The following is a 16,364-nucleotide window of genomic DNA, read 5'->3' on the forward strand; positions in this document are numbered from 1 at the left end:
CATAATCTGTGAGCTCTGTGTGGCCACTGCAGCGAATTATCGAACTCAGGAGACAGGTGGTGGGTGCTTTGGGAGGAACGGTTGGTGAAAGGGCTGGAGGGAGGCAGTATGTCTGGCCTTGTAGCAATAGGCCTTGGGTTACTGCTGGTAATCCTGTCTTCCTCTTGTGGGATTAGAGGAGGTCAGAACATGTGGCCTCCTTGCTGTTTTAGCAGGAGGGTCAAGGAAACGTTTATATATGGAAGGAAACTTTCTTTGTTGGTTACCAGCTGGGAGGGGAGGGGAGGGAACGCTGAACAAAGAAAAAAAATTCACTGACCCATGTCACTTTAGTTTTGTGTATTTCACTATACATAAATTGTATTTCAATAAAATGTATAAAAAAAAAAAAGACAAATAACAACTCAAAGGGGGATCTATGTAGGAGATCCTGGATAGAGTGGAGAACAAATCATTAAAATCATTAAAAAAAAAAAAGGGGGGGGGGACGACCAGGTTTGCTGGTCTAAATAGAGCCTGGTAGAACCCCAGAGACTATGACCCCTAGCTGCCCCTCAGGTCTGGAATTGAATCCACTCCTGTGGCTTCCAGCCAAACAAAAGACAAGCATATGGGGTGAACATTTACATCAGGTAGATATGCTCCTTGGAGAGATCAATTACAGGAGAATAGAAGGGCTGTGTATACAGAGGAAGACAACTTGGGGGACAGTAGTGCATTGAGGGAAGGACACAAGGAAGAGACAACTAGGGGGAGGAAGTGGGAGGGGAGCTGTTGCACTGTGGGAGACTGCAGTCAATGTCATGAAACAATTATATGAACTGCTGGACAGAAAATGTATTTGCTCTGTAAACTTTCACTCAAATAACAATAAAATTTTTTTTTTAAAAAGCCAATAAACCCTTGTATAAGACAATAAAAGGAAAAAAAAATGATAGCTAAGTATTTTAATTATTTCATTTCTATCTAAATTTACACATACAGTTAAAGTAAGGGCACTCATAATACCACTAAGTCAAACAGTAGAAAAAAAAAAAGAAAAGATTTTGGAAATTTGGGTACTACAAACTACTGTTTACTTAGATTATCTGAATTACAAATCTTAGAATTTTAAGTGCCTACCACAAAAGCCAGATAAGTAAACAAATATACTACCATTTTGCTAAGGGGGCAAGGAGCCTGCATCTTCTGACCTCCTCTCATCCCCTAAGTGGAAGACAGAGTCACTATCAGCAGCCCAACACCTATTCCTGTGAGGCCAGACATGCTGCCTCCCTCTAGGCCTTTCTCCAACCTTGACACCAACCCTTCCTCCCACAGCACCTACCCCTCTCTGCTGGGTTTGATGATTTGCTGCAGTGGCCACACAGAACTCAGATTACAGGGTTTATTAGAGAAGCACCAGGCTACAATTCAAGTTCAGGAAAAATGCCCACCATCTCTCAGCCAACAGTCTTTCTCAGTATCTCTCCAAGCAGTGCATGTCTCTCGGTGTCTCTCAGTAGCATGTGTCTCTCAGGAACGTGTCTTTCGCAGCAGCATGACCTTCTCAGCCAGAAGTCAGATAGACTTCTTCTGCCTCTAGGAGGGCTCCTTTTGAGCCTGGCAGAGTAGCCAAACTAACCAATCATAACATCAGCATTCTAAACACCTGAGAGAGAGCAATCTTCCCAGAACATTGCTTTGTGCCACTTGCAACAGAAATACCCCAGGTGGATAACTTTAACCATCAGGAGCTCCTCAGTTGGTCATGGCAAATTCCACCATGGAGTTTACAAAAATTTATGGCTAGAAAAGGTATACCAGGTAAGTTACTACACCAGACATTTTGACAAGGGTTAGCTTTGGGAAACAGAGTTTAAGGTGGTAGAGGCATTATTTTACTTGCATCAGAAAGAGCCTGAGAAAACTACATCTTTGAGAAATACGCTATAAATTGCAGCAAGAAAGATAAAAACTACATCTTAAGTATAAAACCCATTACTTTTAGATATGTTGAATCATTCATCATTTGAAAAATGTTCATTCTTGATGGTTCAAGAGCAGTGCAGGGAATGACGTAGTAAGACTCCTCCAGCGTGGTCTTCGTGATTTTCACCAGATGACTGGAGAGCTTGCTGATAACATAATTATGGTACCCTTCTGTAGGACCATGGAAATACGGTTCATGGAGCCCTAATGTGGGGGGGACTGGTCAGTTTTGCCATCTCACCAGGCTTACAATGAGCCAACCCAGAGGTGGAAAGGGGGCGCTCACTACCATGAAGAAAGAGGAGCCGGGAGCAGTGTGTCCTTCAGACGTGAGATTCCTATGCTGAACCTCCTTGACCTAAGAGACAGACAGAGGCACTGCTAAGGCAGGCAAGGGACACGAGACAGCAAGAGATGGTCGTGGGCAAACCACAGCAGCAGAGGCAGCACAGCTGAGAGACTGGCATGAGATACAGAGGTGGGCTTTCCGGTCCACGGAACAAGCAAGCTCAGTGCCTGCAGGAACAGGACTTGCTGGAGGAGTGAGGTGCTTTTTTGGGCACCTATCAGCAAAGCTAAAAGAGCTTTGTAACACCTGCCGGAGCAGAGGCCAGGCCAAAGGGCCGGTGACCAAAGAGAGGTGTGTCTACCAGCTGACGGGAAGCTGTCCTGACTGAAGAATTATATCTTGAGTGTTCCTGTACCTGAGCTATAATTTGTTACTTTCCTAAGAAACCCCATAACCATGAGTGTTGTCTGTGAGTTCTGTGTGACCACTGTGACCAATTAGCCAACCCAGCAGAGAATGACGTGGGAGGAACGGCTGGTGTCAGAACTGGCAAAAGGGTTAGACGATGGCAGCAGCCCGACCACTGCCTCGCAGGAACCAGCCTTTGGCTGATGCTGTTCATCCTGACCCCCCTTGCCCCTTGAGAAGTTTGAGGAGATCAGACAAAGCGCCCTCCACGCCCTTTTTGCAGGATGCATGTGGTCAACATTAGCAGATTTTTTTTAAGTAGTAATTTATTTTATTGTTGTTCTTCCGGAACCACAAAACCAAAAAAACCAAACTCTCTGCCGGGGAGTCGGATTCGACTCACAGCGACCCCTCCTTGGATTTCTGAGGTGGTATCACGACGGAAGTAGATTGCCCAACCTTCCTTCCGAGGAGTGGCTGGTGGGTTTGAACCGCCAGCCTTCTGGTGCGCAGTCAAGTGCCTTAGGCGCTGCGCCACCAGGGCTCCCTCAGGAACCACGGGGGGGTTTAAAACGGTGGATGTTCGCTTTCACCAAGTCTGTTCCCGCAGCTAAGCTTTGGAGCTCACCCCACACCCCAGCCACGGGATCAACCCCTCCACAGATCGCCACCACCCCGAATTCCTTCCAAAACCTGGGCCAGAAAGCCCCGCACACGGACCCCGAAACAGCTCCTTCGTAATCAGAGAACCCGAAGCATACCCCGCGGTCGCTGGCCAACAGCATCTCTCTAGTTCTCAATTAATGAGCCCCCGGGCAGAGGGAACCGCAAAGACCCCAAAACCTGACCTCGAGACCGTCCGTCGTCGACATACGGGGCTCTGGAATCACTACCAAAGAAAGTCCCCCACGACTGACGCCAAAAACAGCCCCAAACACCCAGCTCCCATTGCAGACGGCTTACACTCGCCTGCAGAAGAGCGCGCACCCACGCTGTCGCCCACAAACGAGACCGAACGCGGACGCCGACAGACCCCTCTCACCCTATTTCCACGCAGAGACCCCAACCGCTGAACGAATTTCCTTCGCACGCCACGGAGACCGACCACAGGCTGAAATTACTTTCCCGAAGTTCAGCCACTTTGGGCCCATCACCCATCACTCACTGGTCTACGGTGGCTAAGGAAGGTCTAAAGCCTTTGTACGGAGGAGACGATTCAATTCCCAGCTTTTCCTTAGAGGCAATATGTCTGCGCCCTGTATGCAGTGGTCCTGTGGGGGCGGCCATGTGTGCGCACCTGACGTACATGACGTAAACCAACCAATCAACTCGTTTCCGGCTAGGCCTTATCCGACTCAGTGACATTACAGGGCATGGTAGAGCTGCCTGCCCCATGTTGTTGTTGTTATGTGCCATGGAGTCGGCCCGACTCATAGCGACCCCTCCTTGGGTTTCTGAGGCGGTATCACTATGGAAGTAGATTGCCCCATCATCCTTCCAAGGAGTGGCTGGTGGGTTTGCACCGCCAGCCTTCTGGTTAGCAGTCAGATCCTTAGGCACTACGCTACCAGAGCTCCTGCCTGCCCCATAGGGCTTCCAAATCTGTACATTTAAGCTGACTGCTACATCCTGCAACAGGAGGGAAAGAAGCCATTTATACACCAATAAGCATGGATGGTTGATTATTGTCCTGTTTCCTAGCGCCTCAACCTTTGAGGAAATGGACAAATGTTCACAAGCTCAAGCTTACGTTATCGGACCAAAGGGGTCCTGCCCCGTGGGCAGTCAGGCCAAAACAGTTTACACACCGAGATTGAGAGGAGAGAAAATTATTTATTGCAAAGCAGCAGTACAAGGAGTTGGGGTAGTCTGTACCCAGATCTTAACTCCCCCAGATGCCATCGAAACAGTTTTTGTAGGTTTCAGGAATTTGGGGCGTGAACATGAAATGGTTGATAGATGAGTCACTGTTGTTGTTAATGTGCCCTCGAGTCAAACCCCACTCATAGCGACCCCTCCTTGGGTTTCTGAGGCAGTATCTCTAGGGAAGTAGGACTGCGCAACCTTCTTTCCAAGGAGTGGCTGGTGGGTTTGAACCACCAGCCGTCTGGTTAGCAGGCAAGTGTCTTAGCCACTATGCTACCAGGGCTCCCATATGAGTCACTAGCTTCTTGTTATCAGCTCATAGGGGCTTGGGCAGAGGGGAGAGGGTCAGCAACTAACTTTTGTTCCCTTATGTCCTGGGCCAGAGCTCATTTACAAGTTGTTTCTAAAACATTTCTATTGTCACTGGCCAGAGTTAATCTACAAGTTATATTTCTAAAATACTTTTAGCAAGTCTCTGGTAGCATAGTGCCTTTCAAAGAAGGATTCTTTCTTTCCATAAACCTCTGCTTGACTTTTTACAGTAGTGGTGTCATACACTCAGTATTTTTTCTGTTGTGATTGATTTCAGTCACCACAGTGTCCTCTAGATTCATCCATATTGTGAGTTGTTTCACAGATTCATCGTTACTCCTTGTGGTGGTTAAGTTTGTGTGTCAACTTGGCTGGGCCTGGTTGAGTGGCTGGGCAGCTGGGGGTGGTTATTCCCCATCATGAGACTGCCAATCAACTCTATGGAGGGATCTACCACAAGCAGTCCTGGAGGAAGTGCAGCCAGAATGCTCCTTGGAAGCAAGAATGGCCAGACTTCGTCTCATTTACTTTGGTCATGTTGTAAGAAGGGACCATTCCCTGGAGAAGGATGTCATGCTTGGTAGGGTGGAGGGTCGACGAAAGAGGGGGAGGCCTTCAACGAGATGGATTGACACGGTGGCTGCGATGATGGGCTCAAGTATAGCAGGGATTTTGGGGCTGGCACGGGATCGGGCAGTGTTTCGTTCTGCTTGCTGTGCATGGGGTCGCTATGAGGAAACGACTCGACGGCACTTAACAACAACAGCAACAACAACACCACAAGCAGCTGACTAGCTGCTTCAAGGATGTGGTCTGCTTCCCATATATAAGGAGAAGCCTTGGGAATGGTCTCTAGCTTATGGCGCGTTTGGACCCTGCATGTAGCCCTGTCATTGCTCAGCAGCCTGCCATACTTTGCCGATCTTGGGATTTTCAATGGACTTCAGTGAATGGCCTGCCCCGTGGCTTGATAACATCAGGACTGTGCCATTTTATTTGTTAACTTTGGGCTTGTTAGCCTTGGCAGCCAGTAGCTGCCTGAGTGAAGAGATGCCTCTAGCTTCAGGGGGCTGGGAGCAGGAGGGAGAGCTGAAGCCCAAGGTGGAGGGGCTTTCATAAAGCCCCTAGAGCCTGGTACTTTGAACTCTAACTTCTAGCCTCCCGAACTATAAGAGAATATACTCCTGTTCGTTAAGGCCATCCCATTTGTGGTATTTCTGCTAGAGCAGCATGTTGTTGTTATGTGCCGTCGAGTCGGACCCGACTCATAGAGACCCCTCCTTGGGGTTCCGAGGCAGTATCACTACAGAAGTAGATTGCCCCATCTTCCTTCCGAGGAGTGCCCGGTGGGTTTGAACCGCCAGCCTTCTGGTTAGCAGTCAAGTGCCTTAGGCACCATGCTACCAGAGCTCCCTAGAGCAGCATAGAGGTAACCAAAACACTCTTCAACTTTGATTGTATTCCATTGTGTGTATGTAGCATAGTTTGTTTAACAATTCGTCTGTTGATGGGCACTTCAGTTGTTTCCATCTCTTTCCTATTGTGAATAGCATACAAAGGACATGGGTGAGCATGGATCTGTTTGTGTCTTGGCTTTTACATCTCCAGGATACATACCTAGTTGGGGGATTGCTGAATCATACAGCATTTCCATTTCCAACTTCTTAAGAAAAACGTACTGTTTTCCACAGTGATTGTGCCATTTTACAGTCCCACCAGCAGTGTTTCAGTCTCTCCACACCCTCATCAGCATTTGTTGTTTTCTATTATTTTTATTTTTTTAATTTTGCTATTAATGCTGCAGTGAGATAGCTCCTTGTTTTGATCTGCATCTCTGTGAGAGTTACTGATCATGAGCATTTCTTCATGTGTGTGTTAGCTGCCTGAATGTCTCCTTTGGTGAAGTGTCTGTTCATGTCCTCTGCCCATTTTTTAATTGTCTTGTCTTTTTGTTGTTGATTTCTTTGTTATGCTTCTGTTGCCATCATTTCTCTGCTGCCAATCTGCTGTCATCTCATTCCAGGGATCCCAGATCCAAGGACACACTCCACTCTTTGCTAAGCTTTCTTGCTGGGAGTGGGATCCCCCTTTCCCGCGTCTGGGTTGGCTCATTTTGAGCCTAGCAGGATGACCAAATGGACCAATCCCTAAATTAAGGTTCCATACACCTTATATGCTTGGTCCCCCACCCGCACACAAGGGCATCATGTACCATATTTACATTATTAACAAGCTATCCAGTCCCCTTGGTGGACAACAAGAACCTCACATGTGCATGGTCCCACCCAGTCATCTGGTGGGAGTCACAAAGACCATGGCTAGAAGAGCTATGCTAAGTACTTCAATGCCCCACATGCACCAGCCTCAGAATGGTTGCATGCTTGAGCCCATCGTCACAGCCACTGTGTCAGTCCATCTCGTTGAGGGTCTTCCCGTTTTTCACTGACTATGCAGCATGATCCCCTTCTCCAATGACTGGTTCCTTCTGACAACATGACCAAAGTATGAGTCGGATACTATGGGCAAATATTGAAGGATTCCATTTTGTCTAGGTTTTCAAATTTGTTGCGGTACAGTTCCTCATAGACTTCTGTTATTATCTACAACAGAAGGTTCTGTTAGGAGCTCTGGTGGCATAGTGTCTAAGACATTTGACTGCTAACTAGCAGGCTGGTGGTTCAAGACAACCAGCCACTCCTTGGAAGGAAGGTTGGGAAATCTACTATAGAGACACCGCCTTAGAAACCCAAGTAGGTTGCTATGAGTCATATTCCGACTTGACGGCAGAGAGTTGGATTTGTGTTGGGTTAGGAGGTTCTGTTAAGACATTGCCTATTTCTCTTTTTATTCCTATTATTTGTGTCCTCTCCTTCATTTAATTTGCCAGTGGGTTGTCAATTTTAAAAATTTGTTCAAAGAAACAAATTGTTTTTCTGTTTAATTTCTTATTGCTTGGATCTTTATGATTTCCTTTTTTCTGATGGCTCTGGTAGCATAGTGCCTAAGGCACTTTACTACTAACCAGAAGGCTGGTGGTTCAAACCTACCAGACTCCTCAGAAGGAAAGTTGGGCAATCTACTTCTGTAGTGATACCACTTCAGAAAACCAAGGAGGGGTTGCCATGCATGGGATCCAATTCGACAGCACTGGGTTGGGTTTGTTTATTTACTGATTGCTGTAGCCTTTTCTTTTCTTTTCTTTCTCTCTCTCTCTCTTTTTTTTTTTTTTTGCTGTTCTGTTTCTAATTGTTGTAGATGATGGGTTAAGGTGTTGGTTTTAGTTCTCTTTTCTGTTGTGTGCATTTATTGCTGTAAATTATCCTGTGAGCATTACTTTTGTTTTTTACCTTTGTGTCCCAGATTTTGGTATGTTGTGTTTTCCTCCTCATTTGATTCAAATAAATTTTTTTTTCACTTAAAAAATTTCTATTATTAATCAGTAGTTTTTAAGCACAGGGATAATTAAATTTCCATGTATTTGATTTTTTCCCTTGATCTTCCTATTGTTGATTTCTAATTTGACAGCACTGTCATCTGAGAAGATGCTTAGTATTATTTAGATGTTTCTAAATTTATTGAGGCTTGCTTTGTGGCCTCACGTATGTTATATGATTTTATATTCTGAAGAAAGTTCCATGTGCACTGGAAAAGAATTTATACTCTGCCACTGTTGCCTGGAGTGTTCTGTATACACATCTATGAGGTCTAGTTGGCAGATTGTGTTGTTTAGATCTTCTGTATCTTATGTTTCTATCTAGCTATTCTATGTTTCATCAAAAGTGGTAAGATAAATTCTGCTACTATTATTGTCCAGTTGTCGATTTCTCTTTTCAATTCTATTAAAGTTTGGTTTTTAATTTGAGGCTTCTTCATTGGGTGCATAAATATTTATTATGGTTATGTCCTCTTGTTTGATTTCCTCTTTAATCATTACATAATGTCCCTCCTTGTCTCTTTTGCTGATTTTTGCATTAAAGTCTATTTTACCAGAAATTAATATTGCTATTCCTGCACTATTTTGGTTCCCATTTGCATGATATATGTTTTTCTACCTTTGATTTTTGGCTTATTTTATCTCATGACATTGACTGCAATTTCCCACAATGTAACAACTCTCTTCCCACTTCCTCCCAATAGTTACCTCTTCCCTGTGTTCTTCCCTCCCATACACTCCTGCCCCCTGAGGGGTCTCCTTGTGCACACATTATCCTTTTCTTCTCCCATGATTGATCTCCCCAAGGAGTATATCTACCTGATGTAAATATTCAGCCCATATGCTGGTCATCTATTTGCCTGGAAGCCACAGAAGTGAGTTCAATTGCAGACTTGAAGGGTAGCTAGGGGCCATAGTTCCAGGGGTTTCACCAGGCTCTATCAGACCAGCAAGCCTGATCTTTTTTTTATATAATTTTGAGTTTTGTTCCACATCGTTCTCCCACTCAATCCAAGATCTACTATATAGATCCCGCTTCGAGTGGTTGACAGTGGTAGCTAGGCACCATCTAGTTCTTCTGGTCTCATGGTCATATAGGCTGAGGATTGCATGGTCTACCAGTCCCTTGGACTAATTATTTCCATGAATCTTTGGTTTTCTTCATTCTAATTTGCTCTGGATGAGGAGAGACCCATTTAGATTCCATCTAGATGGCTCCTTGCTAGCTTTTAAAATTCCAGTTGCTACTCACCAAAGTAGGATGTGGAACAATATTTTTGTGTAGTATGTTATGCCAATTGAGCTTGATGTCCCTTGGGACCATGGTCCCAAGCTCACAGATCCAACTGCTTGCTCCCTCTGGGTAGCTGGCTGTGCCCAAGAAGTCAGCACAACCTTGTGTAAGGCGTATATATTGTAGGCAGCATATTAATGGGTAATATTTTCTTAATCATTCTGCTGCTGTTACTGACTTCTGTCTGGGTTACTGCATTTAACCCATTTCTGTTTACATGTACTTATCAATAGGTAGGCATTTATGTTTGTGTAGTGTTGATTGCTTTTTGTTCAATACATTAATCTGTGCTGAGTTCATTTTGTTCATAGATTTTCTTGTCATTTCCTTTGTTGCTATAGTTTTGTTTACTGAGATGTTATGGCTTTCTTTTTTTAAAAAAAATTATTGTGATTTCGGTGAAAGTTTACAGAGAAAATTAATTATTTTTTTATGTTGGTGGTAAGGTTTATTAATTTTCTTTGCAGTAACCCTGTAATTTTTTATCTCCCCAAGTTTAAAAGAGTTTGTTCTACCTTCATATCATTTTGACTTCCTCTCCATACGGAAGTTCTGTAACATCATTTATTCCCAGTTTTTGCTTTTTAATCATCACCATTTACAAACTGATACCTCTGGTTTCCTATTTTCAGCCTTGTAGGTGTATTTTGCATACTGCTGTACCTGGGTTGGGAGCTCGGTAGCATAATGCCTAAGGCACTTGACTGTTCACTGGAAGGCTGGCGGTTCAAACCCACCAGTCACTTCTTGGAAGGAGGATGAGGCAATCTACTTCCATAGTGATACTGCCTCAGAAACCCAAGGAGGGATTGCTATGAGTCGCTTCTGACTCAACATCACATAACAACAATACCTGGGTTATTTTGAAGTGATGTTGTTGTATGTCTTAATTTCTGGGTTTTTTTTTTTTTTTTTTTGACATTGTTGGTTCTGTGTCTCTATCATGTCTTGTAAGGTTGGTCTGGATTTGCAAATAACCATAATATTTGTTTATTTGGGAATGTACTAATTTTGCCATTGTATTTGAGGGAAAATTTTTCTGGATATATAATTCTTGGTTAACAATTTGGTTCTCCTTTGTAGGTGCACTGCAGTGAATTACTTGATATGGCTTTTCTAGCCATAGTCTTGGTCACTCCCACTGGATTACTGGGTGGGACCATGCAAATAAGGTGTGTAAAACCCTGATGTTGGGACTGGTTAGTTCTGTCACACTTCCAGGCTTAAAATGAGCCCTCCTAGAGGAAAAGAGGGGGGTCTCACTGCCATCAAGAGAGAAGAGCTGGAGATGGAGTGTGTCCTTAGACCTGAGATCCCTGCCCTGGACTTCTTTGAGTGAGAGAAACCCCAGAAGAGAGACAGTGGCAGTAAAACCAAGAGGCATGAGACAGAGCGGCATTCTTACCTGGCCCATAGAGGCAGAGCCCATGCCGAGAGGCCAAAGGCCAGAGAGGCCAAAGGCCAGAGGGGCAAGCCTGAGGGCATAGCAAAAGGAAGACTGTCCCGGTCAAAGAATTGTATCCTGAGTGCATTCTTGAACCCGAATTGTAGCCTACTACATCCCTAAATAGGAGCTCTGGTGGCGTAGTGCCTAAGGCATTTGACTACTAACCAGAAGGCTGACGGTTCAAACTCACCAGCCACTCCTCAGAAGGAAGACTGGGAAATCTACTTCTGTGGTGATACTGCCTCAGAAACCCAAGGAGGGGTCGCTATGAGTTGGGTCTGACTTGATGGCAGTGAGTTTAGTTTGTTTTGGTACTTCCCTAATAAACTCCATTATCTTGAGTATTGCATGTGATTTGTGTGGCCATTGCAATGAATTGTTGAACCCAGCAGAGAAGTAGTGAGTGCTGTTGGAGGGATGGTTGGTGTCAGAACTGGTAAAATGCTGGAGGGTGTCAGCATGTCTGGCCTCATAAGAATATCCTTGGGCCACTGCTGGTGATTCTGTCTTCCTTTTGTGAAGTTAGAGGAGGTCAGAAGATGCCACCCCCTGCCCTTTTTGCAGTAGGTGACTTTCCATTTTCCCTGAGATTATTTCCAGATTCTTTGTCTTCGGTTCCAGAAAGTTTGATTAGATCTTGGTGGTTTTCTCTTGGGCTGTATCGTTAGGGTTTGTTGAGCTCAAATGCATATCTTCTCATCTTTCATCATATTTGGGATATTTTCTTCCAACAAATTAGAGAATTCTCTTGGTGATATCCTTTTTTTTTTTTTTTAACCCTTCCTGATCTGGAATTCTGGTGACATGTAAGTTATTCCTCTTGACAGTATTCCACAATTCTTAGGCTTTCTTCCTATTTCTTTTTCATTCTTTTTTTTCTGATTGTTCCTCTAACAGATTAGTGTTGAAAGATTTGTCTTCAATCTTGGTAATTCTGTATTCCATTGATTCAATTCTACTACTTTGTCCCTCCAATGAGTTATCTATTTCTGAAATTTTAGTATTACTCTTCTGGGTTTCTATTTGATGTTTTTGTATAGTTTTCAATTTTCCTTTTTTTGTTGTTTGTCACCTTATATATATATAATGAATTCCAGAGTTTTGTCTGTGTTTTCCTTGAACTTTCTCTCAGTCCACCGAAAGTACCTAAATATAATTCTTTGGAATTCCTTATCAGGTAGTTCTAATAGCATTTCTTCAACCAGAAGGTTTTCTGGCCCTGTATTTTGGTCATGTGTATGAGCCATCTTTTTTTTTCATATGTGTGGTTTTGTCTGTTGTCTGCAAGACAATGTAGTGTTACAGTATTAACTTGTTGACTGTATGTTGGTTTGCTTCACTCTGATTTTTTATTTTGTTCTGATATATCTTGGTACTAGGGCAGATGTGTTATTCTGCTCATTAGTTTCACAGGAGTGGGGTTCTCATTACCTGCCTCTGGGTGGATTCAGTAACAGGTGGGTGTGTGGGGACATATTTCTGATCATTGATGATGTAGAGCAGCTGAAGGCAGGACGGGCAAGTACTGGCTGCTGTTGTTGGCCCAGTGGTGCTGAAGCAGGTGGTGATACATGCCAAGTGGATGGGGCAGAAGGTGTGGGTGGATATGACTGGGTGGAATGGTGGCACCCACTGCTGGAGGAAAATTCACCTTTAAATTCATACTCTAGGCGAGCTTCCTTCCACTCCCTCTGCTACTCCAGAAAAACCCAAAGGTTCCATGTCTATACCTTTTGTGCTGTAACACACAATGTATATGATAGCTACCTGCTTTCTCGTATGAGTTCCACTCTATCCTGTGAGCTCCTGAATTTAGTTCCTTCTTGGAGACTTGTCTCTGCCCAGCCATATAATGTGCTTCTGTATACTTGATGACAAATGTCACTGTTTCAAGAGAAAATAGGAAACATACAATAAAACAGGGAAGTGTAATCCATACTCAGTAAACAAATCACTCAGTAATACTGACTCTCAGTGGGTCCTTATGACGGAGGTAGCAAAATTCAAAAGCCTGTATGTTAAATGCATTCACAGACTTAGAGAAAATTATGTTGAAAATATGGTGACAATGACTGAATAAACAGAGAATCTCAGTATTAAATTAGAAAAATAGAACTCAATAGATATGTTGGTGCTTAAAAGTACAATCAAATAAAAAAAAAAACTGACATGGACTCAACAATAGATCTGAGATTGAGAATAATCAGTGAACTTGAAGAGTGATCAAAAGAATTAGCTACTGTATAGAACCAAAAATATTGAAGAAATATGAACAAAGTCTCAGTGACTTGTGAGACATCAAACATACTAACATATTTGTAATAGGAATCATAGGGGAACAGCTAAGAGGGTGAAGAAAAATTATCTGAAGAAATAATGTCCACCAACTTCCCAAATATGATGAAATAAATTAATAGCAGACTGGAAATTTTCAACAAAATCCTAATAGGATAAGCATAAAGAGGGGCTACATCAAATTATCAAAGCCAAAGAAAGAAAATATCTTGGGGAAAAAAAAAAAAAGACAACTCATTACTTACAGATGAAAAGCATTATCAGAAAGTTTAGATCAGAAAAAAGTGGAAAAAAAGAAATGGAATGATACAGTCAAGTGGCTAAAGTGTGTGTGTGGGGGGCTTTCAACAAAGAATTTTACATCCAGCAAAATTTTTACAAAATAAAGGCAAAATTATGATATTAGAAAAGTTTGAGTGATGAAAGGAATTCAACTCAGATGGTAACTCCAATAGTAAGTAATGGATGACTCTGGAAATTGGCAATATGTAAGTAGAAGAGACTGTATAAATAATCCTTTCCTTTTCTACTATCTTAACTTCTGTAAAAAAAAAAAAAAAAAAGGTTTTTCAAAACAATAATTGTAACATTTTTATACTTTCATTATAAATATAAAATGACATTAGCAGAAATGGTCAGGAAGGAAATAGAACTATCCTGGATACATTTTTTTAATGAAGTAAAATTTTCAAAATATAATCATTTTAAAGTACACAACTCAGTGCAATTTATTACATACACAGTATTATGCAGTCATCATCTCTATCTAGTTCGAAAATATTTCATCATATGCAAAGGAAACCCATACCCATTAACTAGTAATTCCCCATTGCAATCTCTACTCAGTTCCTAGCAACCAGTAAACTGATCTCTTTTGCTATAATTTATGTTGTTTGAATGGAATTGTATGGTATATACTGTCTTTTTTCTTTCACACAGCATATTTTGAAATTTATCCTAGTTGTGACATGTATCCATCAGTTGTCCTTTTTTGTCACTGTATATTATTCCACACTGCTGGAGAACAGATTAATGGTTGCCAAAGTTAGGCTTGTAGAGTGAGTGAGTACAAAAGGTAGCACAGGGGAGTTTGTGTTGATGAAATAACGTCATCTCCTGATTGTGGTAACATAAATCTATACATGTAATTAAACAGCTTAGAATTAAACCAAACAAAAAATTCATACAAAAATCACAAGTACAAATAAGGTTAGGAATTTAATGAACAGTATTGTATCTGTAGGAGCTCTGGTAGCATAGTGCCTAAGGCACTTGACTCCTAACCAGAAGGCTGGCGGTTCAAACCCACCAGCCACTCCTTGGAAGGACGGTTGGGCAATCCTACTTCAGTAGTGATACTGCCTCAGAAACCCAAGGAGAGGTCACTATGAGTCGGGGCCAACTCGACGGCACATAATAACAACAACATTGTATCTGTGCCATTTTCCTGGTTTTGATAATGACACATTGTTATGTAAGATGTTTTCTGTTTAAGTTGAGTCAAGGATACTAAGAAAGCCTCTGGACTATATTTGCTAGTTTGTGTGAGCTTAAAATTATTTCAGATTATGTATCATTATAAAAACAACTTCAAAGGTGGTTTGTAAACTTAGATCACATAATAAACTCAGTTAAGCATTTCCAAATATGTCATTACATTTATAAATTTAAAATATTATGTCATATGCTACATTCACAAATTTAGAGCTAAAAATTTTAAGAACAAATCAAATAAGATGGGATAGTCACAGAACACTCTTGTGTTTTAATTAAGAATAAAAATTAGTGGTGAGGACTGGGCTGCTTTTTCAAAATGATGGAACCATGAACAAGGCATCAAGGACTACATTTCAAAGTATCCAGCCTGAAAATGGACATCAGGTGTATTTTCTGACATGATTCTTAACAAAAAGCACACAAATGTAATTTTCACTTGACTTCATTCCTTCATGAGTTCTCTAATACTGTGCTTAAAGGTGCTTCATATTTAGCATGTTCAAAGTTTTATTTTCTATATGGTTTCATGACAAATGATGTGACAAAAGATGTATCACCAAAACAGTGCCCTATTCACTGTTATCTTCAAGCTTTTCTCTAGAGTGAACTGACACTTACTGAGATTTTATTTCTGGGTAAAGGCTTTCCACTGGCTGTTATTTTGGTATCAGCTAGAAACTTAGTAATTATCAGATCATTAGAGTTACTAGTCTCTGCACTTACAGGAATTATCTCAGTCTGAGGAGCCCTGATGATACACTGGCTAAGTGCTTGGCTACTAACCGAAATGTCAATAGTTCAAAGCCAACACCCATTCCACAGGGAAAAAGATGTGGTGATCTGCTTCTGTAAAGACTACAGCCTTGGAAACCCTATGAGGGAAGTTCTACTGTCCTCTGGGACTGCTATCAGTGGGAACTGAATCAACAGAAATCATTGTTTTATTAGTATCTCAGTATAAATATGTATTACACATTTTTGCTCAATGCATTTCCACATTAAATGGATGAGTTTTTATCTTCCTGCATGCCGTTCACTAACTGACAACTGGAGGTAATGATTATTAAAGGCACTGCATTCAAAAGGTTTCTATTCTGGGCAACTTCTTTAATCCCTTGAGGGTGCACATCTCACAAGAGGCAGTCCCATAGTGATTACATTGCAATCTGTTAGAAACTGAAATATGTATAAAGAGGCCTGAGTTGCAGAGACACATTTTAAGTTACCGTATAAACACGGTTTTTCTTCTGCATAAGTTCATTTGTTTGTAATGAGCTTTGACTGTTAAATGAACTTCAAACTTGACTGGGTCTGCACATTTCTCATGTGTGCATTCTCTTATGTTTAACAAGGTTTGACAAAGGGAGAAAGCCTTCTTCAGTCGTCGCATCCTATGGTCTCTCCTATATGAGTTCTTTGATGGACACTGAGCAATGACTTTGTGGTGAAGGCTTTCCCACATTCATGGACTCCTATGGTTTATCTTCTAGTGTAAACTCTCTGATGGGCAATGAAACCTTATTTGTGTGAACAGAATTTTCCACACTCAGAA

The 16,364-nt window shown here is 42.1% G+C and overlaps 1 protein-coding gene across 1 annotated transcript in view; it reads right to left on the bottom strand.

Moving 5' to 3' along the window:
• LOC103211299 (zinc finger protein 615-like) overlaps positions 1-11,002 on the bottom strand; it is a 30,624-nt gene extending 19,622 nt beyond the window's left edge. The window contains exon 1 of the mRNA XM_042783187.1: positions 10,979-11,002. Coding sequence (XP_042639121.1) covers positions 10,979-11,002 — 24 coding nt within the window. The remainder of the gene's footprint in view (positions 1-10,978) is intronic.
• Positions 11,003-16,364: the final 5,362 nt, after the last annotated feature.

The sequence above is a fragment of the Orycteropus afer genome, unplaced genomic scaffold (assembly GCF_000298275.1).
Source record: "Orycteropus afer afer isolate SDZICR_OR568_19922 unplaced genomic scaffold, OryAfe1.0 scaffold00718, whole genome shotgun sequence".
In the NCBI taxonomy this organism is placed as follows: domain Eukaryota; kingdom Metazoa; phylum Chordata; class Mammalia; order Tubulidentata; family Orycteropodidae; genus Orycteropus; species Orycteropus afer.